This window comes from Onychomys torridus, chromosome 4 (assembly GCF_903995425.1).
Source record: "Onychomys torridus chromosome 4, mOncTor1.1, whole genome shotgun sequence".
NCBI lineage: Eukaryota > Metazoa > Chordata > Mammalia > Rodentia > Cricetidae > Onychomys > Onychomys torridus.
In genome coordinates this window covers 132,311,335-132,336,313 of record NC_050446.1, presented here as the reverse complement: position 1 = coordinate 132,336,313, position 24,979 = coordinate 132,311,335, and the positions used below count along the sequence as shown (strand labels likewise).

General features: G+C 43.8%; 1 protein-coding gene across 1 annotated transcript in view; it reads right to left on the bottom strand.

The window, feature by feature from the left end:
- The window catches only part of Rab22a (RAB22A, member RAS oncogene family), a 46,093-nt gene that overhangs the window by 12,553 nt on the left and 8,561 nt on the right, over positions 1–24,979 (bottom strand). Inside the window, 1 exon segment of the mRNA XM_036185293.1 lies at positions 2,974–3,055. Within this exon segment, the coding sequence (XP_036041186.1) occupies positions 2,974–3,055 (82 nt within the window).

Genomic DNA, 24,979 nt, shown 5'->3' with positions numbered 1-24,979 from the left:
CTTATCACTGGAGTCATGTACTACTACAGTAGGCAGAGAGAATCTGTCTGTATCTGTCAGGCTACTAATAGAAGAACTAACATCAATGCCATGTGCCAAGGGCTAGAGTACACTCCAAGGCAGTTCTTGCCTCTCAAGGAGGTCACAGTCTAAACGGAAGACAGAAAAGTAAGAAAATAGGTGACAATCCCATGGCTGAGGATAAGCAAAGACTGTTCAGACACAGAGTTCATTTGCTGCCACCCAACTAAGCCCTGGGCATTAGTTTGCTTTTGGATACTGTGTGCCAGCACTGGACTACAGCTGTAAGCAGGACATTGCAGGCCCAGCTCCTGACATTTACATCTTGGTGAGAGAAGCTGTCAGTAAAGGTAGACAGACGAGCAGACATTACAACTTGTCATGAGTGTCTTGAAAATGAACACTGACAATGACAGAGAATGAACCAGAGGTCCTGCTCAGGTACAGGGAGGTAGGGAAAACCCCAAGGAATGACATTTGGCTGGAGGCCAAAAGCCGGTAAGAAGCCTGTGAGTTACAGAGGATGTACCAGTGAGAAGAACCAGTATACTCCAAGGCCTGATGGTAGATAGAGGCCAGCATGCATGAGAAGAGTGGAGCAGGACAAATGGGCTGCATGGGTCCCTTAGAACACAGATAGAGGTGAGTAAGGGTGAGCAAGAAGACAGCAGAGTCAGATCAATGTTCCCAACAGTGTCTGGGTTCTCTGAGTAGTGACATGGGTTAGGACTGGGTAGAGGAAAACGGGGAGAGCAGTCAAAAGGCTGCAGAACACCTGAGTGACAGTGAAGGCAGCTGAAGCCAGTAGAGTGGAGAGCCGAAGAACTGAATGGCCAACAGAGCTGTCAGGAAGAATGCAAGATGACTTCCAGATCTGAGTGGAAGCAGCACATCTTTATGGCAACAGGGGTGGTTAGGACAGCTACTCTTGGGTAACAGAGATAGGCTCCAGTTATTGGGCCAAAGATGGGAAGACAGACAAGAAAATCTAGAGCTGTATGGTACACCGGAGAAGCACACAAGTTTACTGCTCCAGAGAAGACTGGCAGGAAGAGGTAGAGTGGAGTCCAGCTACAGCTACTGTACAGGGCCTAGAAGATCGAGCTCTGGACGAACGGGCAAATCTTTGAATGAACCCTGAAATCTGGAGCCCTGGGCAAGTCCTTCTGCACAAGGACAACTGGCCACACCCAGTACTCCTCTCCTGATTCTCTTCCTGCTGCAGGGTTTCCTGGTCAAGGGCTCTGTCTCTGGCCTGGCCTTTCAGCATCTCCTGCCCAGTTCTGGGCTGCAAGATGGTACTTCAGGCAAGGAAGGCCGGATTGCATCATAGAGCAGCACTCTCTGCCAAAGAACCAATTGGAAGTGGGTAAGTAAGAGGCAGGCAAAGCAGGCAGTCACAGTCCTCAGGCTCCTGTGACCACTTGAGTAGAGGGGAGGTTCATGCCTAAGCATTCATTACACTTTCATGGCATAAAAAAGTCACCATGATAATGGAGCTTGTATCATAGCATGGGAGCATCAAAACATATCTGAGGGGGTAACTGAAACCTGGGATCCAATATAAGGGCATGTCTATCATTACTATGTAGTGGTATTTGCTCTGCCCATGACCTTGGACTCGAAGGGGGCGGTGCTTCTTGGCTGTGGAGGTGACCTCTTAATGGAAAGTCAGAGAGGTCACACTTTCTTCTTGGCATGATAGGACAGCAGATGGCCAGGTGCATTCGCTCTTGGGCAGAACAGAGGACAACTTCAGCAGTTTGCTCAGTTCTGTATTTCATGAGTGTATTTCCCCAACTTATATCTTAATAAATTCCCTGATACCCCTTAAGCAGACTCCCGTGGATTTCTAGAATTACTACTAGGGAAAGCTCATGTGTTTGGCTAACAGCACAGTCCCAGGGCAGTGTGCAGATACATCAGCAGGACCCAGGGAAGCAGTGCTTCTGCAGGATGGAAGAGTGGTGGTTGCAAAGGGCACCACTCTCCTAAGTCCCCACTCTAGGTGCACATAGGCCACCAACACAGAGGGTGGCAGCTCTGGTAAACGATACAGAGCATTAACAACTAAAAGCAGCAAACAGCAGGGCTGAGGCATGACCTCTGCTCCACCTGGGTCCCTAGTGCAGTGTTCTTCCCTTTGTCTTCCTCTTGTCACACACTCTATGCAGCACACAGTATCCATGTGGCTTTAGATAAGAGTGTGATGACAAACTATTCTCCTGATTACTTCTGCTGTACTTTGAAGAGCTTAGGACAGTATCGTGCATCTGTCAGATGCTGTTTGGACAGAATCATTTGAAAACAAAATTAAATTGCAGTTGAATAATGGGGTGATTGGTACAGGCACCTCACCAGGGAAATTGGACTTAAGTGCCCAGAATGGAATGAGGCTGAGGGCATGCTTCTGCTTCCTCTCCCACTTCCTTATCTGTTCTTGCCCTCACTCAGTTCCCACCCTACTGTGTTGCAGACAGGCTCCCTGTCAGACTTTTAAGAGCCTGTCACACGGCACTGCATTAGCTAATCTGTCCACTTAAACCTAAAGTTTATATGCTGTAAAGTTCCCTCTTTGGCTTTTAAAAGGCGGCTATAAATGAGCTGTGCTTAATTCTCCCTTTCTTCCACTAATTCTTTTACATCTTTACTAGAGGACAGAGCCCCAAATCACACACTCTGCTCAAAGAACTTTATCAGGCCTGTTAGTCAGCATTTACTTTAAGACACTAGAAAGTATAAAAACGCCCTCAGTGCCCATTATCACTTTCTCCATCAGTGGACTTTGTGGCTCTAATTGAAAAGAAAAAGGCTGGCCCACGCAAATGGAAGTAAATGTGTCTCTGGTGCAAAGAAGTGAGGAACGGCGGACGACAGGGACGCTGACAGCTTAGTTGGAGCTGTAATTTGGTTTGGGCCTCAGAAAACATAGTAAATTAAAGAGTGACTTACTCGTTCTTGTCCAGCTGTATCCCAGATTAGGAATTTATGTAGCTCATTTTGGTACTGGACAGTTTTGGTCATAAAGGATGCCCTATAAAGAGAGACCTGAACGATCAGAACACAGTTATTTAACACCACTGTCCAGCCCCAGTCGGAATCATCACTGAGATTTGCACTCAGGCTCCCAGCTCCCCACTACATCCTCACCACGACCCTCTGGAGAATTCGGGGATGGTCAGACACTGGCTGCAGCCTCTGTTAAAATAAAGCATTAGGCACATATGCCTGACAGAGGAGGAAGCCTGAGTTCCCCCATCAAAGAACCAAGAAAGAAATAGTAAGCCTCCCTTGTAAATCTCAAGGTGCTGTCACTCAAACAGGTGGCTGTCACAAACAAGGCTTCTTTAAAATAAGGCTTACTTTATTATTGCGAGGCTGTTTGGTGTGTGCACGCACACCATGTACTTACAAGACAAGCACTCTTACCTGCTGAATTATTTCACTGGCCCCATGAGAAAGCTGTCTAAAGATGAACATGCTCAGGGACCTGTGCACTAGTCAAAACACCTCAGACCATTTGGGATTTCTTTTCCAGTTCTTGAACTATAGGCCACATAACAGTCAGGTAAGAACCAGGACAACAATGGAGCTCATAGAATTATGATGCCAAACAAAAGAGGACAAGGATGGCTTCTGGGACAGCTGAACCAAGGCAACAGTGACTTCTGGACTGGATGATCACTGCTTCAGGAACACAACATGCTTCTCAGCTGAGGCTCAATGTCAGCCATGGGATACTTCCCAGCCCATGGTCACAGTCAGTTTCTGTTATTTGGAGGCCCTAGGCATTTTGCAGGACTGTGAAACTACCAAGTGCCTGTGCGTTTCTGAGGAGCTCCAAGGCCACAGCACAAGCCTGCCACTCTCAAGTCCTAGGGAGTAGGCCTGACTCCAGTGTTGCTCTTTGTCCTCTTTGAAGGGTTTCTGTCTTCCCACTCTGGTTCAAAGAACCTAGAAATGGCCCTTTGGGGTAGGAGGTAAACAGCCACATGGTGTATTTTTAAAAAATATATTTCCCTTTGTAGCCCAGGCTAGCCTTGAATTCACAATCCTGCCTGAGCTTCTGAGTTGTTGAGATTCAGGTATGAGTCAGCATGCCAGGCCTGAGATTACTCCTAAACTACACCCCAATCATTGCAATCTAGACAGTGAACTCAATGGTGAGACATTCTCAGACATGCAAGAGCCTTAATTAGAGGTAATCTTCAAGAGAGTGCATTAGGAGGACTTCTGGAAGAATACTGAGCTCCTCAAGTATCAGAATTCTTAGAAACACTTATGTAAATTCATAGCCCAGCAGGCAGCCTCCCAAATGGCTGTTAAGGATGGAAAGTTAGGGAGAAGCAAGACCCTGCTGCTGTAGGTGCTGTCTGCCCCATGGAGCCCCAGGGAAAGCAAGCTTTAGGGTAAAAATTCTCCATAAAGTTCAAGTATTGGGAACTTTTGGTGAGTCACTCTGACTAAATCAGGGTGTGCAACAGGATTCCGCACTTCAGAAAGATCTGGCAGTCAGAGGCCACAGCATGGAGGTGAAGAGAGAAGACATGTCTCCATGGATGTTATTGTTCAAAGGCATCCCAGGAAAGGGTCAGTGGAAACTCTCCAACAAGTCCACAAAGATTGTCACTCGGCTCTGGTAACTGCACTGTGGTGCTACAAGAGCAGGAGAGCAAGTGGCACACACGTGTGACTGTAGGACGGACAGGCAGGATGTACTCCTGGAGGACAGAGCGCTGAGGAAGGAAGACGCAAGGATCAAGAGTTGTTTCCGTAAGCTCAGAACTCATGCCAAGTCCAACCTGCCTTCAGCCAGTTCCTTAATGAGTCAGAGGACACAAACACAGCCCTGAGGTCTGCAATGTCTGAGAAAGAGCCCAGCACCCCACACAGTTCTCACTGCACATCCCCCAAGCCACGGACACAGCTCTTCCTCTGTAACAGGGCACTGTCTGCAGCTTCTCTTTGTTGTCCTGGAGCTTAGTCAACAATTACTGGGGTTGCCCACAGACTACTTGGCAGTCCATCACACCTGCTACAGCATAAAGAACAAAGAGTCACTCAAACGTAGAGGTCAGAGAAGGCTCTGCTCTAGCTTGGCCATAATGTAGTAGAAGGAAGTGGTGCAGTAGGGGCAGGACTGCTTTGTTAGGGTCCTACCTGCCTTCTGCTCAGTCACCAAACCTGGGATTGCTGCAGACACTCACTCTGCTCCCTTACCACAGAGGCCTTTGCAGTTCCCTATGGAAGAAGTCTTAGGTAGGCCTGGCTGGGGTGTCTCTGCTGCTCACTCATGGGTTGAGCTTCTTCCAACCTCCCAGTCCCAGTCTGTCATTCTCTCTCCTTTCCTCTTTTGAGCCCTATTATGTCTTTACTTTACAGCACCAAGCATCCCCTATCATTGTAAGAGAGTGAGATCCTGCCTTTCCTCTAGTCACTTTACCCTGACATACAGATGTGGTTTCTCTCTGTAGTAGCAGTAGGACTCCAGACTAGAGGCAGATTTGGGAGGGACACTGCCTGCTGCCTCTCTCAGTGGTCCCTGCTGGGTTCTGGGCTAACACCAGGACAGAGGCTGCCTACCAGACTCAACCATCATTTTTTTTTTTTGCCAAAGCTACAGTGCTGTCTACTGAGGAGAGCACTTTTCAAAAATGAACTAAGTAGACAACTGAGACACTTTATCACATAATGCAGTGTCTAGCCCTACATTGGTCCCAACTTCTAAGTTGTCAGTCACAGATACCAAGCCTGCCTTTAATCATGTGATTACATTTGTCTTTCATTAACTTGCATCCAATTTTGCAGTAGAGTTGTCTGATTCTTCATTTTTCATTTAATCTATACCCAAACCTTGGCCTCTGAAATAAATCTTTAAATTGGACCCTAATCTTTGGGTGGCTTTACTCCAATTTCCTGCCATCATTGCTTCAACTCTAGATCACTCCTCTAACATTCAAGTTAAATGATGCAGAGGGTACAATAACTCCAGTGTCTTGCATTTTGAAAAACAGGCATTGGCTCCCTGCCATTCAAAGGATACATTTCTATTTCCCAGCCTGCCATTTACTTGTCTGAGAACCTTATTTTTCACTACTAAACTGTCTCTCTTCAGTCTGCCTAGGCAGATCTTATTACCTCTTTCATCCAAAATCCCTACTAGCATTAGTTCCTAAAGCTAGAACGCCTTTCATATGCTTCTCCATTTTTCATGACATTCTAAAAATATGACTTTCACGCACATCAAGTAGTCACGATCTTTGGTCAGAGTACGTGTTCCCAATGAAAATACTTGCTACAAGGTATTTTTAAAATTTCTTTTCTTTAAATTCAGCAACTTGTTTAGATCTCCTGGAATATTGATGTGCAATGGCATCACTACAGACTCCCAACTTTGAGACCTTTTTGGGCTCAAGAGGTGAAGTTACTCCCACTGTGTATTCTGAAGACAAACAACTTAGCACATCTTCAAATGAACAAAAGGCCACAATTTAAACACCCTGGATCTCAAGGTTATACGTGTTGAGGATACACTGCCAGATACACACCAAAATGGACATGAAGAGACAAGCACAGATGACCCTTATAGTTCCTCTAACAGAGACATCAAAGGTCTTTGGAAGGTATAGGACAATGAAAAAACCATTTGGGGCTCAGTGAGAATTTGCTGAACAAAGGGGACATCTGTCTAGGGTAGAGTCTTTAAGCCTATCTGTTGTCTGTGCATGGTGGCATATGTTTATAATCTCAGCATTTGGGAGACTAAGGTGGGAAGGTCTTCAGTTCTAACAGAGGTCTTAGGAGTACACACCAATTATGTGGTGTCCATATACCCTACAGTGATAAGATCGCTCACCATTTCCCTACACTCATCTGATGATGATGGCACACTGTAGCTGCCACCCACTCACATCAGCAGGTGCACAAAAGTTTGTTCTCCTGGGTCATTTTTGGCCCATACAAATTCTTTATTTTCTCTACCTTGGTCATATATTCAAAATGATTTTTGGAAAATATTGAAAATCTAGGAAAATGTTTATTTAAACAGAAAAATATCTAAAGAGTTTCATCTCTCCTTTCCTATAATTTTTAAGAACATAATCCTTTTACATCATAAACAATAAAATCAACAATAACAAAAGAAACTGGCTGCTTCAGCTAAGTGTTGGCTGCTCTCATGTCCGCTTCCTGTTTGCTCATGTGCGAACCTATTTAGCTGGACTATAAGTATCTGGTCTGTGAGCATCTGGACTGTGAGAGTCTGGATGGTGAGCCTTCATCATCACTGCTCATGGGACAGAGCCATGAACAGGAGTGCTGAGATCCAAGGCCAGCCAACAGAATCCAAGCTGTCTTGTCTTATTCAACATTTGCACTTCCAAAGTCTTGTATCAACACAGGCAAGAGGAGTTAAGACCCCATCACTGTCTCTGAGAAACTCAACTGGGGATAGAGATGTTTAAGGCAGCTTTTCTGGAGATACTTACAAGGCTCTTCATAAGAGTTATCGTGAGAAGGCAGGGCCAGAGATGGTGATTTGAACACGAAAGGAGAGAGTAAATGATGGGCCTTGAAGATGGTAGAAGAGGCCACAAGTCAAGACAGTCACTAGAAGCTGCAGTAGGCAAGGCAATGGGTTCTCCCCTCAGAACTCCTAGGAGGAAGCAGCTTGGCCAATACCCTGAGTTTAGAGTTAGGGGAAGCTGATTTTGGATCACTAATCTCCAGGACTAGAGGTGAAAACATCTGTGTTCTTCAAAGTGCTGCAGTGATTGGTCATGGCAGCTGGAGGAGACAAACACATGACAGACTTTCTGAAGAGCAAGGGGAGTTGTTCCTGGAAGTTAGGAAGGGACAGTGCAGACACCATTAAAGAGCAAGATGGCACTAAAGCAGAACACAGCAGCCCTGCCTGAGCTGGGTTAGACAGGGTAGGGTAGGTACAATGTTAGGAGGCCACAGAGAAGGCTTTGGGCAGTGAGGAGACCGCTGGGGATAAGAGCATTCTGTGAGCCAGTGCCTCTCCACAGAAGGACCTTTCTGCCCTGGCCGCAGAGTACTACTGCTGAATGAACACACTAACAAACCATTCCCTCTTTTGAAACCGAGCCATGTCTAAGCATGATGCTGGTAAAATCAACTACTTGGAGGTTTTGTGGAAAGACTTCACTTATGGCTTACCTGTGTACCATCTGAACTCAACCACATGCACTGCTTTAGAAAATGAGAGCTGGGACTGGCCACACCGACAGAAGAAGCAATGCTAGCTATGTCCTTAGTGGACCATGGCATGGGCGATGGACCTCGCAGGGAGGAGACACAAAGTGAGCAGACACTGAAGAGTACTAAGCACTTGAGACATAGCTAGGGCTGGGGGGGGGGGGGGGATGGCTCAGCAGATAGGAACACTGGCTGCTCTTCCAAAGGACCAGGGTTCAGCTCCTAGCACTCCTGTGGCAGCTCCCAACCATCTCAAAGTCTAGTTCCAGGGGATCTTCTGAACACCACTAAGTTTGCACACGATACACATAAACTCAGGTAAGCACAGTTTATTTTTTAAAAAACACATAGGATGGAGGGAACAGAAGAGGAACAAAGGAAGGAAGGTTTAGAGGCCCCTGAAATGATCCTGCACAAAGATGGGCAGGCTTGATGGGAAGAGGTGGACAGAAGTTGGAGACTGATATCCAAGAGCCACAGGGCTTTGACTGGGATGAGGAAGTGAGCGGTCTCAGCAAGTCTGAGGCAGGTTTTCAGGGGCTTAGGCACACGTGTGCTGAACTAGTGCAGCCATTTCCAAAATAAGACCCTGATATGCTTAGTGCCTCACCTGTACAGTAACGGTGTACTGCCATCCTTCTCCAGACAGCTGCGTCCTCTGCTGGAAACCCAATCTCATCAGTTTCTTCAGAAGTACCACAGGTTTATGTGAGCACAAGTAGACAGTCTTTCTCAAACCCTCCCTATTTTTCAAACACTGATGGGAACACTCCACGCTGATTTTTTTTTTCCTTCTACACTGCACCTACCTCACCCAGTAGATTATGAATATGCATTTTCAAGTTGCTTCACTGTACTTTATAGAATCAGAACAGACCTAATTAACAGTGCCACAGGTGTTAACTGTAGTTTGGAATTTATGGGTCCTATCTGTAGGCTAGGGTCCTACAAGTGGAGCTGTTGGGCAGGACTGAAGGACACAACCAACACAACTGGGTGAGAAGCAGACCTTTAAGGGAGTCTTCCAGACTGGTTGACTAGTTTTGATAGTATGTGCCACGAGATGAGTCAACTTCCTTTTCTTCACCTCAACTATCTCAATGAAATGAAGGAATTTCAATATCTCAGTGAAAGTGAGGAATGACTTCCCAGCTGTTTACCCAAGGTTCATTTATTTTAAGGCTTTGGTACCCAGCATGGCCTCACTGAAATGTGCAATGGTCCTCAGAAAGGTGAGACCTAATTAGGTCCTTAGGTCTTGAGGGCATGCTCTCAAAAGAGACAGAATCCCAGATTCCTCTTACTCTGCTTCTCAGCCACGAGGTCATGAAGCTTACTCTGCTATAGTCTCCTACCTTGCTGTACTGCCTCTGCTCAGTACTGAGCCAACACACAACAGGGTCAACTGACCATCCAGAGAAGCCTCCAAAACTGTAAGTCAAAGCAAGTGTTTTTTCTTTTTATAATTACCTCAGCTATTTTGTTATAGTGACAGAAAGATGACTAATACAATAGGGCTTTAAAAATTATAATTTGTTGAGCTATTGTTCTGTGTGGTAATATTTTATTTGAGCTGAAATGTGGTGATACTTTATTTGTGCTTTAATAAATAAAGTTTGCCTGGAGATCAGAAGAAATAGCAAGCCATTTTAACTACACAAAGAAGTTAGGCAGCGGTAGCACATGCCCTTAATCCTATCACTTACCAGGCAGGATCTCTGTGTATTCAAGGCCACAATAGGGAACAGAGCCAAGCATGGTGACACCCACCTTTAATCCCAGTACCAACCTTAGAGGCCTGGAGGCCTGTTCAGACAGACAGAAAGTGACAGAGCTGTGTAGGAAGAGGAAGTGAGGTAGCTGGGCTAAGAGAGCCAATGAGAAGGCAGAACAGCAAGGCAATAAAGGCGTGGGTAGACAAGAAGTAACTCGAATTTGGAAGCTGCAGAGTTGGTGAGGTAAGGTTGGCTGGTGGCTTTCCCTATTTCCCTGATCTAAGGCTTTCACCCTTATATGTGGCTCTGTGTTTTTTATTTAATAAGACCATTTAGAAATTTGTCTACAGTTCTGGTTAGCCTTGATTATAAACTTGACCCAGCCCAGAGTAATCTAAGAGTAATCTGTGAGAGACTGTCTTAACTGACGATTGATGTGGGAGTGCCCACCCCACTGTGGGCACCATCATTCCTAGGCAGCTGGAGCTGGAGAAATGCTCAGCTGTTAAGAACATTTCTTGCTCTTCCAGAACACTCCCAGTTCAGTTCTCAATACCCCCAAAGTGACTCACAGCCACCCCTCCCTTTACCTTCATGGGATCGGACATCTTTTTCTGGCCTCCACACACCCCCCCCCCACATATGTGGCATATATTTATTCAGGGAGATGGAAAGATTAGAAAGAAAAGAGTCCTAGTGGCATAACACTACTGCTGGCAATGGAGAAAAGGCTCAGTTGGTAAAGTGCTTGCCAAGCAAGCATGAGAAACTGAATTTGAATGCACAGCACCCATGTAAAAAGCTATGTGTGGTAGGGTGTATATCTATCTAATCCCAGCACTAAGGAGAGGCAGTCTGTAGTGGGTAGCTGTTCCAGCTTTGACCTGGAAGCACTTCCCCGCAGTAAGGCTTCTGGTAATTGCCACACCTACCTATGGTCTGACCCTGAGGCGGGGCTGAGACGGGAGCCCTTAAGGCCTGGAATCCGGATGTGCCGGCTCTCTTGGTTCCTGGTGACCCAGGGTGTTGAATGGTAGACTGAGCAGAGTTCTCCAGAGAACACCGCTGGACTGCATTTCACCTCTCCCGGACCCTGTAACCTACCCCTTTATTGTTGTAAGTTACTCCCCAAATAAACCTCCCTTTTAACTACGTGGAGTGGCCTTAATATTTCCCCCAATAGGAGTCAGGTGATCCCTAGGGCTCACTGGCTAGCCAGTCTAACTAAATTGGTAAGCTTCAGGTTCCAAGAGAGATCCTGTCTCAAAAGATAACGGTAGGAAGAAACTGAAGAAGCCTTTCTGTGTTAACCTCTGGATTCCATATGCAGAAGCACACAGTACATGTTTCTGGAGCTACTCTTATGGTCAGGCCTAGTTATACTTATGTGTGTGGTTTGATATCCCGACTAATGATAGCCTTTCTTTTAAATGCCAAACAAATGATGACCCTCCAGTCTCCAAATTCGACACTCTTCATTCATCCCCATTAGATCAGACAGGTTGAATTTCCATACCTGGAAAAAAGGGTCTCAACAGGAAGAAGCTTCAAAAAATGCAACTTCATAGCCGAGCGGTGGTGGCGCACGCCTGTAATCCCAGCACTCAGGAGGCAGAGGCCAGCCTGGTCTACAGAGCTAGTCCAGGACAGGCTCCAAAGCTACAGAGAAACCCTGTCTTGAAACCCGCCCCCTCCCCCAAAAAATGCAATTTCAGCCAATATCAACCCTTAAGATTAAGGTACTGCAAAGTCGGTGTGGTGGCTCACAACAATCACCTTGGTTCCTAGGAAGCAGAGGCAGAAGGAACATTGAAATCTGAGGCCAGCCTGGGCTACATGGTGAGTTGCAAGCCAATCTGTGCTATAGAGGGAGACCATGCCTCAAAAACTAAGAACAAATCTACAAAGAGATAATCTGAGTCTCAAAAGGAGAAATGGAGGCTGAGGACAAAGAGGAAGAAGTTACGGTGACATAGGGAGGACAGGGAGCTCCTAACCCTGTTGCTGAGAAGGCCTTTTCAGCAAGATTATGAGCCATGTTTATAGTCAAAATATGTTTTGGCTTGTGACCTAAGTTTAACAAGGCTGCCTTTGACACGTTTTTTATCTCCTGGCCTATGAACCTGTACCATGCATTTTGTAAACCACTTTAAAGTCTTATAGCCAACAACAGGAATAAGTAACCTTTTCTACTTTTTTTTAGATCTTTGAATAATGTAAGTGAATGTAACTTCAAAAGCTATCAAATTTGTATCAAGAGCAGGTAAGACATGGCCATGTGGCTCTGTAGAGAAGTTAGTGGCTGTTCTCAAGTGTGGACTACTGTTCTTGTACACATCTAACATTCACTCTTAATGCTCTGTGCCTACATAGGTATCAAAGCCTTTTCTTAGTAAACTCCAAATCTGCTTCAGAAGAAAAACAGATAAGGGCTAGTGAGATGGTTCAGTGGGTAAAGGTACTTGCTGCAAAGCATAAAAACCTTGGTTCCATCTCCAGGACCCACATGGGAACTGTAAATCGTCCCCTGACCTCCACATATGTGCTGTGTCATAGGCACTCCTGACAACAAAAGTAAGTGTGGTAGTTTGAATAGGAATGGTCCCCATAGACAAATGTATTTGAATGCTTGGTCCATAGGGAATGGCACTATTAGGAGGTGTGGCCTTTGGAGTAGGTGTGGCTTTGATGGAGGAAATGTGTCACTGGGGGCTGGGCTTTGAGGTCTCAGAAGCTCAAGCCAGTTTACTTCCTGCTGTCTGTATTCAGATGTAGAACTCTCAGGTACCTTTCCAGCACCATGTCTGCCTGCGTGTTGCCATAATGATAATGGACTAAACATCTGAAATGTAAGCCAGCCCCAATTAAACGTTTTCCTTTATAAGAGCTGCTATGGTCATGGTATCTCTTCACAGCAATAAAACCCTAAGATAATAAGTAAAGCATTACAAAATTTTAAGATACTAGAATCTTAGAGACAGCAGACTAAAGGATCAATTATATTTAAACATAAATAAATAGAAGTATGAGTCTGAGAAAGTAAAGGAATAGGAAAACAACAAATCCAGAGCTTCCATGGCCCAACAAACACTTCAGCACATACATGAAGCAAGAAAATGGGGCAGAAAACAGAAACAAAAAACAAACCAAAACTTCTATCACTGTTATAAATGTTCCAAATTTTGTAAAAGCCATATTTCACGTCCAAGAAACTTGGTGAACCCAGGATACACTGGCCAGACAAGAGATAAATAGTGGACCCCCAAAGTGGCTAGAGACTAAAACCATACATTCCATATATGGAAGTCATAGGTAGGGATGGTAAAGGTGGGATAGTCAGCAGAAACACAGGTACCAGGGCCCAACAGAACAGTGCATTATAAAGTGCTAGAAGAAGCAAATAAGGCACTGCCTAAGTCGTAGTACACATCTGGAACAAATGCTCCTCCAAAGTGAGGAGGGGGACCGCTGCAGTCCATGAGGACCAAGTCCACAGGAGCTAAAACACCACTTGTAAGGTGGATGGTAAGACTGTCACAGCACAAAGGCAAACTGAAGGGAATGCAGAGCCTGAAACTGGCATGTGCACTTGGAGATTTGGAAGGAAAACCAGAACTCTAACCAATCTTTCCCAGGATGGAGGGAAATAACTCCAGGGCGGTAGGAGCTTATCAGTGCTGGCAAAACTCACCCAGGATTCTATACTGTGCTTGAGGAACTAATGGAGCCAAATAAAACACAGGGCTTCAAGGACAAACCAACAATTAATTTTAGCTGATCTCAAACTTGTCTTAAATCAACACCCTCCTACTCATTAATGTCTTGATTAAAATAGCACAATGCAATTAAATGAAACAACTGTAGCTGGCAACATGACCTGGCCATGAACATATTTAATATCTCCTTAATATTCTTTCTCTTGCTAAGGCACTGGCATTTAAACACAAGCCCAGAAGCATGGTGGCACATGTCTGTGATCACAACACTCAAGGCAGGAAAAATCTGAATTTAAAGCCAGCCTGGGCTACATAAACAGTTTCAGATCAGTGTGTGCTACATGGCGGGACTCAATGTCAAAAAGAGAAACAAACAAACATGCAAAAACTAAAAAGAAAAAAAAACAAAACCAAACAAACCAAAATAAAAGCACCCCTAGACATCAAAACATCATAATCTGAAGTACCTAGAATAGAATTTAGGCTTAAAAGGTGAAAGATAGCAAGAGGTTATCACAGAGCAGAGGAAATGGGTGTTCTGAAAAGTCAAACCCTCTAGAAAGGAAAACATACGGCATGCTTTCTCAACCTGTCCAGTGGAGACGCTGCAGCTCAAATTACTTAAAGTAGCAGACACAGGGAGTATCTTCACAAACCATGTTAACTTTGAAAGTAGTGTGTCTTTGGATTGTGTAAGTGTCAAAATTTCTCAGGACTGGGGCCAGCAAGATAGCTCAGTGAGTAAAGATGATTGCCATAAAAGCTTGCAATCCATGTTCAATCCCCAGGATGCAAGTCAAGGTAGAAGGAAAGAACCAGTTCCACAAAGCTATGGTCGGAGAGTCTCTTAACAACAGCAACAACAACGTCAGATAGCTATTCAGGCAGGAAGGTTTTTGCCAAACAAGTACAAAACATGCCCCTCCAAACCCCACACCCATATAAAAAGCCTGGTGTGGTGGTATGAGCTTACAATTGCAGTGCTGGGGGCACATGGGAACCTGCCTAGTCTATAACCAGTGAGCCCTAAACATCAATGAGAGATCTTGTCTCAAAAGCAAAAACAAAGATGTTCGGATTTGTTTGACAGCTGTATTTACAATAAAACATTGGAGAAGGGTGATGAATTCTGTTTAAAGAGTATTCCTGCGTGTTACACAGGATGTGTTATGTACTAGTTTTTGGTTAATAAACTATGTATTTAAGGTGTTTAAGTTTAATTGAAGTCAACAAAAAAGGGAGACAGATGTTTGGATATGTGATTCACAGGTGTGTGTGTGTGTGTATGTGTGTGTGTGTGTGTGTGTGTGTGTGTGTGTGTGTGTGTGTGTAAAGACTCAGGCCTTAGGTGTTAGAATACTTAGAAAAAAGTATTTTGCTACTGAGCTGTAACCCCAACCCTAAAGGTAGTCTTATATGTAAATAAAGGATGGGAGCGATGGCTCATGCCTGCAGTCACAGTACTTGAGGATGAAGCTAGACAGGGTGATTATGAATTTGACACTAGTATGGACTATATATATAGTTCTAGGCTGCCCTTGGCTACATATGAGAAACTGCCTTTCAGAAAAATCTAGGCCCGTGTAGCAGTTTGAATGAGAATGGCCCCACAGGCTCATGTGTTTGAATGCTTGGTCCACAGTTAGTACAACTGTTTGGAAAGGGTTAGGAGGTGTGACCTTGTTGGAGGAGATGTGGTCACTGGGGGTGGGCTAGGAGGTTTCAAAAGCCTACACCAGGCCCAGCTACTGTTTCAGCACCATGCCTGTCTGCTTCCCACCATGATGATCACGGACTAACCCTATGAAGCAAGGAAGGCCTCAGTGAAATCTTTCTTTTTATAGAGTTGCCTTGGTCATGGTATCTCTACAGAGCAATGGAATCCAGTGAGTAAGACAGCCTGCTAGCACAGGACTGCATATAACTCTTGGGAGTTACTTGGGAGAATCACAAGTTAAAAGCCAACCTGGCTACAGAGTCTGTTTAAGGTCAGCCTGGGTAACACGTGAAATTCTGTCTCAAAATAAAAATTGTAAGACTCTGGGGATAGGGGATATAACCTAGTGTGTAATATTTACTTAGAATAGATGAGGCCCTGGGTTCAACACTCAGTCTCAGGGCTAAAAGGTAAAGGAAACATGTCCTGGGGGAGGGCTGAAGGTAGTGAGGATGCAATGCAGACTCTAGCAGATAATCACTGAGGAAGCCTGTGCACAATAGCCCTACATCAAATGCTAGCTAGTCTATAGAATAAAGGTCAACAATCAAAGGAAAACTCTATTTTATAAGAAGGAATATAAAAGTTATTTCTTTTCTTCCTGATCTGCATAAATTTCCATGAGATAGTGGTGTGGATATCGCTCTGTACAAATAAAATGCTGTTTGGCCAGTGGCTAGGCACGAAGTATAGGCGGGACAAGAGAGAAGAGGATTCTGGGAAGTAGAAGGTTGGAGGGAGACACCACCAGCCGCTGCCATGAGAAACAACATGTAAAGACACTGGTAAGCCACAAGCCATGTGGCAAAATATAGACTAACAAAAATGGGTTAATTTAAGATAAAAGAAGTAGATAACAAGCAGTCTGCCACGGCCATACAGTTTCTAAACAATGTAAGTTTCTGTGTGCTTTCTTGGTTGGGTCTGAGCGACTGTGGGACTGGCGGGTAAGAGAGATTTGTCCTGATTGGGCCAGACAGGAAAACTCTAGCTACAAGATAGTTTAAGTAGGTAACTATTCATGGAGCAGGTAGGTAAAGCCACAGTGGCCAGAGCAAGTGTCACTGAGCAAAGGCTAATGAACTACTGCAGATGGAGTGGGGTGCTGGTCTGCACTGAGTATGTGATAACAGGCTAACAATCCAACTGGCTTTTCCTGTAGTAAGGGCCAGTCTGTCACTCTGAAGCAAGCCTCCCCCCCACATCACTACCCCTGATCACTGTGTTCCACCACAATCCCCCGATTGCCTCCACACTGTACTCATTTTCTACATCAAGCAGTTGGTTATCTTTTAATGACACTGGGACAGGGTGTGGGATCACTTTACAGTGAAACAGACATTTTAAACAAAACAAAACAATTTGGACCTATAGAAATAAATGTTAAGTACAACTAAAAACAATGTACTTTCCAGTTGAAGAAGGTGCACATATTTATTTCAACCCTTCAAGGTACATTACATCACCCTTGAGGCTAGTGCAACTCCTACAAACAAGAGCACTTTCCTGTAGAAGCAGAGTGAGAGCACCTCTGCAGACCCCATTGAATTCTGACAATGGTCCTGATGCTGTCCTTCTGGGAAAATCCCAGTTCAAAACCACGCACTTCAGTGTGTTGTCAAGACTCTTCTCCTCAGCCTAGCCAACTTTTCAGCCTGTGAGATTACCAACTGTCATGTCAATGTTTCTCAAACTTGGTTTGTCTGATGTCATTGTGTAGGTTGTAACAAGATAGACAGGGGTTATACTATAAGAAATTCAGTTCATGGGAGATTCTAAGACACATCTCGTCTGCACTTGTGTGAGGTGGTCCTAAAGTATGTGGAACTCTGTTCTCAACAGAAGCCATTGCAGATGACTCTCAAAAGGCTGGAGAAGACACTACAGATCCCACCCTGTCCCGCTCCTTCCTCCATGTTGTGAGGGCACTCTAAGAGCTCCAAGGAGCTCTTTACCTGACCGACAACAAAGAAGATGCACAGAGGCATCAAGCCACAGCCATGTCACTGAGCATCCTTTAGCCCAGGCTGATGTGTTACTGCACCAGAACAGACTCTGAGCCCAGCTACAGGAGCTAGGCTACTTGATTCCTAATCCACAGAAAACATGATCTACCAAAAACTTGCTGTTTGATGCTGCTAAGTACTAGGATAACTGTTACATACAATATATAAATACAGTAATGCACCATAGAAAGGAGAAACAAATATTATAATCTAAGAGCATAAAGTATCAAGACAAAACTCAAGAGCCATTCTTGACAAAAATGCTTGCTCAACTAGAAATACAAGGACTTCCTCCTCTTCATAATTGTCAACTTCAGTGGCCAAAAATCAAACTACATACTACAGAAAACATTCAACAGACAGTATCAAGGCTGAGGAAAGGCAAAGATATTGGCTCTTACCACTGTTTTAAACTAAAAGTCCTGGTGAACAATGCATGGGGGAACAACAATTAAAAAACATCAAACCAAATCATCAAACTAAACCACTGCCAAAAGCAACCAAAGAGCAAAACAACCCTCACTTTACGATGTCATGACTGTGTGCTCCAGGGATCCCAAAAAGCCCATAGCACACCTTTGAGAATAAATGGGGCTACCAGGACTACACACTTACAGGGTCAATCCATAAAAACCAACAACATTCTACACAAAAATGAAAAAACAAACAAACCATTTTCACTCACAACAGCTAAAAGGCCCATCAAATATTTAGAAAATAATTAAAAAGATTTTCAACATTTCTCACATTAAAAACTAACAGGGCTGGAGGAGATATGGCTAGGAGGTGAAGGGCCCATAGTGCTTTTGCAGAAGACCCAAGTTCAGTCCTCAGCACCCATATCAGGCAGCTCTGTAACTCCAGCTCCAGGGCCTCTAACCTCAGTGGTATCTATACTCATTTGCACATGTGGGTGTATTGTATAACACACCACCACCACCACCACACACACTTAAAAATAACTCTAAAAAAAACCCTAAACAAACCCTATAAAACAGTGCAGAGAAAATGCAAAAGGTATGGAGGGTGGGGAAGAGGTTCATGCTTAGGGACTCAATATAAACAACACTGACTCAAGTGCTATTAAATGGGAAATGATAAAAACTCACAGAATGAGAAGAAATGGACAAATTCACAGTAACAGAAGGTTTTAACTCATTTCTCTCAGTCAAAATGTCAACAAAGATAACAGAGAGGATGAAAGAGAAAGAAAAAGAAGCAAACAAACCGGTTCTAATCCCAGGCCACACATACACTCCAGCAGCTAAGAGCACAGAGGCTCAGCAAATAAACCCAGGATGCTTGCGGAGATGGACCGCATGCTGGAAGTCAGCAGGTCACACTAGAGCCATAGGATGAATTACAGAAAATATGTTCTCCCAGTTTACAATTTTGTCAGTAATCCAATAAAAAAAATTAACTAAGTTATTCCTATGTCTGAGATTGAGAATCATATATTTAAATGATACTTAGATCAAAGATAAAGACAATAATAAATCAAAAAATACTTAGAACTGAATGACAATAAGATAACAAAATACAAAAATTTGCTGAGTTGGAGAGATGGCATAGTGCTCTTGCAGAGGATGTGAGTTCAGTTCCCATCACCCATGGCAGGCAGCTCACAGTCACCTTAACTTCAGCTCCAGGGATCTGACACTTCTGGCCTCTGCAGAATCTGCAGTGATATATTCATACCCACATATACACAGTAATAAAAATAAATTAAAAAACCTTGCTAGTTAAGGTTTAACTTATAAGGTGTGTGTCTTAGGGTTGCTATTGTTGTGAAGAAACACCTGACCAAAAGTAAGTTGGAGAGGAAAGGGTTTATTTGGCTTTACTTCCACATCTCAGTTCAAAACAGAGTCAGGACAGAAACTCTTAAACAGGGCAGGAACCAGGAGGCAGGAACTAATGCAGAGGCCATGGAGGGGTGCTTGTTTACTTCCTTGCTTCCCAATGGCTTGCTCAGCCTGCTTTCTTATAGAATCCAGGACCACTAGCCCAGGGACGACCCCTCCCCCACCAATCATGAATTAAGAAAATGCTCTACAGGCCTGGCTACAGCCCAATCTTATGGAGGCATTTTCTCAACTGGGGTCCTCTCCTCTCAGATGACTCTTGCCTGGGTCAAGCTGACATAAAATTAGCCAGCACAGTGTGCAACAAAAAACTGAATGTCAGGGACAAAAACAATGATATCAGGAGTAGGAGCTTCTATATATTAATCAAGATAGAGACAAAGATAACAGATGCATACAGCTGACCAAGGGCAAGACTCATTGAAAGAAAAGTGGGAGCCAGAGGAAGCCTGGCAACCATATGTTGATGAACTAACAAGATGGAAAAGGTCCACCAAAGAGTTAAAGCCATTAAAGAATGCAATCTATCAAAACCAGAGCCACAAGTAACAGATAATTTGCATATGAACAATCTCACAACTATGAACGGAATTCACTCCTTAATTAACTCTATTACACAAGGAGTGTTTGAAGCCCAGATGGAAACACTGACAAATTTTGCTAATAATTTAAGGAATAAAAGGAGTGCTTCATACAAGCAGGGTTACTGAATAATCACAACTTTAATACAAATCTGACATGTGTTCAAGACAGAGATGACATCACAGTCTTGCTTGTATCCACACAAATCCTAGCAAGTGACAGGCAACTAAAACCAACTGTGATGCTTAATACCATCAGCTTGAAGGGATCTGGAACCACCTAGGAGACAAGCCTCTGGGCAAGTCTGGGAGGAGTTTCCAGACAGGGTTAACTGATGTGTGACCTTGCCCATGACTGGGTCCTGGACAAATACAAAGGAGAAGTGCCCTAGCAGCAGCAGCAGCAGCAGCAGCAGCAGCAGCAGCAGCAGCAGCAGCACTCTAGCTCTGCCTCCTGCGACTTTCACAGCTCCTTGTTTCTTCTCAGGGATTTTGTAGCATCAACAAAGAAAGTAATAAAAAAAAATGGAAATGAGAAATGGTTTTTTTGTTGTGTTAAATTTGAGTATGGGATCTGTAGGCTCTGGAGACTATCTGCAGGAGGAAAGTGGAGGAGCATGCAGCTGTGCACTACAGAAGCAGTAGGCAGAACCTACTGATGTCTAGAAGATCCAAATACAGGTAGATATGCAAACAGTGAAGGGCTAGCTCAGGAAGTTTCAGAGGGAAATTGGCAACTATGCTAGAGGCCATTAAAGTTATATTCTGGCTATACTCTGGGTCCTGAGAATGTGACTGAGGCTGACTTTGAAAATAATGAACTAATTTCAAGACAAGAGAACATTCAGGATGTGGCATGACTACTTCTTGGTGTTCTTATTCAGATATTCAGGGGTGGGGAGAAGGGGGATTGTGAACAGAGACATGAAAAACACAAAGTTCAGCAAGGAAAGGAGTGTGGGCACTCCTTTAAAGTTGCTGACAAGGAGGTACTGAGCCATCTGAGGATGAGGTTAGCCTTGGCCACACACAGATATAGACAGACACAGACAGACAGACACAAACACACAGATGAGCCCAGAGTAAGAATGTCTGATGGGGTTTCCTGCCAGAAAACAAAGAAGAGTCCCCAGGGTCAGTACACAAGAGACTGAAGCAACTGTAGTTCATAGAAGCAAGACTATATATATCTGGTGTCCATGTTTTATAGGCATGAAAGACTAAGGGGATCATGGAGTCCTGTACCAAGGTTTCAAAAATCCACCGAGGCCAGATGTGTGGCAGGGTCAGTTGTGAAGATGAGGCCTAAGTTGCAACGAACCACAAGATATTAATTAATGACCAAGGATCATCCATGGAAGAAAGGTACAGGTTACAGTGTGGGGCTGGCCAAATAGAGAGGCTATGTGTACTACAGACAGCAGACTGGTAGGAGTGGTGCTAACCAAGTCCTTTGGAGTCTTGGTTATGATGATTTCATTATGGGCTTCAGAAGTCAGGCACTGAGCTGCAGGATTTGGTGTTTGTAACACTGGGTCTGATCTTACTTTGACCCAGTCCTTCCTTGCTATGATCTCATTCCCTGCTTTTGGAATTATAACTATTTACTTAATGCCAGTGGATATTGGAACTATGTAACTTAGTTTTATTTTTTAGGAGCTCACAATTAAGAGATTGCCTTGAGTTTAAGAAAAGTGGACTTTTAACAGTGTTGGGACTTCAGAAGTTGGACTGGATGGATACATTTTGCACTCCCGATGGCCATGAGTCTGTGGGATCTATGGGAAGAAGGGTGGAATGTTATAGCTTAAAAGTAATATGCTTGGGTATCAAGCTGTCAAGGGGTGGACTTGTGATGGTTAATATTGTCAATTGGACAGGATTTAGATTTACCCAGGAGACAGGCCTATGGGCATGGCTATGAGGAGTTTCAATATTGGATCAACTGAGGGCAGAAGACCATGAAGGGGTCTTAGACTGAAGAAAAGGAAAAAGGAGGAGCTCTCTCCTTCCTGACTGCAGATGTAATATGGCCAGCTGTTCTCTCTGCTGCTGCCATGACTTCTCCATCATCATGGACTATATCACCTTGAACTGTTAGCTGAACTCAACTCTTCTTCCCTTAAGATGTATCTTGTCAAGTATTCTGCTGGAGTGGTGCTTCTCAGATTCCTAATACAGAGACCCTCATGCTGTGGTGACCCCAATCATAAAATTAATTTTGTTCCTAGTACTGTTATGAAATGTAAATATTTTTGGAGATAACATTTGTCAAAGGGGTTTCGACCTACAGGTTGAAAATCACTGTGTTAGAGCAAGGGACTCAACTAAGACATCAGTTACATATAAAAACTGCAAGGATGGATCCCATAAAAATCCAACAAAGAGCAGGACATGCCTTTAATCTCAGCAGGCAGAGGCAGAGGCAGGGGCAGGGGCAGGGGCAGAGGGGCAGAGGGGCAGAGGGGCAGAGGCAGAGGGGCAGAGGCAGAGGCAGAGGCAGAGGCAGAGGCAGGTGGATCTCTGTGAGTTCAAGCCAGCCTGGTCTATAAAATGAGTTCTAGGACAGCCTGTTACACAGAGAAACCCTGTTTCAAAAAACAAACAACAACAACAAAATCCTACAAAGATATTACACATCATGTGGTCAGCCTAGTACAGATAGAAAAACATGTTCATAATGTCAATACTATCAAATTAGTAAGATCCCAGCAAACAAAAGGACATCTTCTTTGCAGCACATGGTAACGAATGTGAACAGTGAAAGCTTTCCCAGAACGGTTACAGCACTGTGAGAGTGAGTACTCAATTACTCATTCTCATTAACAGTGTTAGGGAACTCCTCAGGAACCAACAAAAATAGAAACAAAAAGTCAAAGGCTTAGGAGTTACTAAAACAAAGCCCCATTCCCAGATGATGGAAAACACAAAAAATTGCCCATATGGAAGTGAATTCATAAGCGAATTCAGGAAGGTCATTGGAGAGAAGCTCACAATTCAAGATGTAGCTATACGTGGTGGCACATGCCTTTCTCACAGCACTTTGAAGGATAAGGTAAGATATTTCCAAGTTCAAGTTTACACACCAACCCCCACCACACCAAACAAAACAACAACAGCAGCAGCAGCAGCAACAGATCATAAACTTTGAATCAGTTACCATTTTCACAGCAAAAGAGTGCATTAAAAACATTAATCCCCTTGAAATAACTCTAATGACAGATGTGCAAATCCACTACAGAGAAAACAGAGAGAGACTACAGAAGGCCAGGGAATGGAAGGATCATCCATATTCATAAACTAGAGCATTTAGTATTATCATGTCATTTCTCTCTAAATGGATCTGTAAATTCAATGGAAGGCCAGTCAAAACCACAGGAAGGGTCAGCATGTTGGTGTGTGAGAAAACAGACAATATGATTGCTAACATTTATATGGAAATGTAACGGACCCAAAGCAGCCAAGACATTCTTAAATAACAGAATATTCAACCAACACAGGACATTGCAACTTATTACAAAGAATAAAAGAGGGACTGTACTACTGGCACAAGGATGGAGATTAGAAAAGACTAATGGCATCTCTAGGAGACCACTACTGCACAACAAGCTTACTGCAGCCCCCTTGAAAACAAAACACAAAGGCTATGGAAGGTGCTTATAGGTGCCTACAAAGCACGCAAAGCCATGCTATTGTCTGAACACAGTGATTCAGAGACTGTAACCCTAGGCAACAACCATTTTCATCTTCAGCATCATAGAGGAGGTAGTCAGACAAGATGGCAGATTTAAACCAAACCACACTGACAGCAGGTCTACACAGAAAGGGTCTAAACTAATGCTAGCATTCCAGATAAAGGCTGAAATGTAGTGAGCATGACTGAAGACCCTAATTTTACATGTGGCTAGTAGCAACTCTATTAGGTAGCATATGTTTAAACACTCCAAGTAAAAGGGGGCACTCCATGAAGCCGTAAAGGCGAAGCTAGCAAAGTGCATATAAAAGCAAAAGCAAAACTACTTGAATGAAATTCATAAGAAGCTTGCTTGAAATAGATACCTATCAACAGGTTAAGTTTAAGATACGAACAGAATGCAGGGAGCCTAAATTATACCAAAGCAGATCCAGAACAAGCACTCTTGACTGGGGTGGGGGTGGTATCAAGAAAACATGGTACATACAGATACTCAGTAACAAAGACTTCATAACATTCTAAGCAAAAATAAAGGTTAATATCATTCAGAGTTCAAATACTCCATTCAGTGCAGGCAACAGAAGAAAGGGCCATACAAACACCCCTATTAATAAGCATGTCTTTGCTAAAATTCATCCATCGATGTACCTCATACAGTAGTAAACACAGAACCTTCTCAGGGATAGATCATGTTCTAGGCCAAAAAGAGGATATACGTATGTATATCCTAATAAAATCTAAACCAATTTCTTATTAACTCTTGGTAGATACAGCAGCCTTAGCCTGTAACTCTTGGTAGAGACAGCATCCTTAGCCTGGAGCAGGAGCAGCCACTGAGTTTAACTATAAAAAGGCCAGATGAGTCCCTTTTGCCACAATGTCAGGAGGACAAAGGTGCTGGCTGTCCACACCTCAATCGGACCCTAACCTTTTAACACCCATCTCCTTGGTGTAATAAGGAAGTAGAAGAAATCAAATGTGTGTAAACCAGAAAGTACCTGACCACAGTGACTGACTGTGTACCTAAGGAAAGTCTAAGGAATTCTCAGAAAAGCTGCCTTAGCTAACTCAGTTTAGCAAAGTCACAGCAATTTGTGTCTACATATTATTAGCATGCAATTAAAATGAAGAAAGATTATCTATAGTGGCAGACTGAAGCTGGAGAATTATGAGTTTTAGGACAGGTTAGGTTACACATCAAGACCCTATTCCAAAACAGAAAGCCCCAAACCAACAAAGCAAACAAAAGCCGTGAAGTATTTTGAGATAAATTTAATAAAATATATACAAGGCTTGTATAGTGACAATTAAAAATGCTGAAAGGAAGAAAAGAATCTAGTGAGAGAGAACAGAACTAGAAAGTCAAAATCAGCTTTGACTACAAGGTAAATCTAAGGGTGTGTGTGTGTGTGTGTGTGTGTGTGTGTGTGAGAGAGAGAGAGAG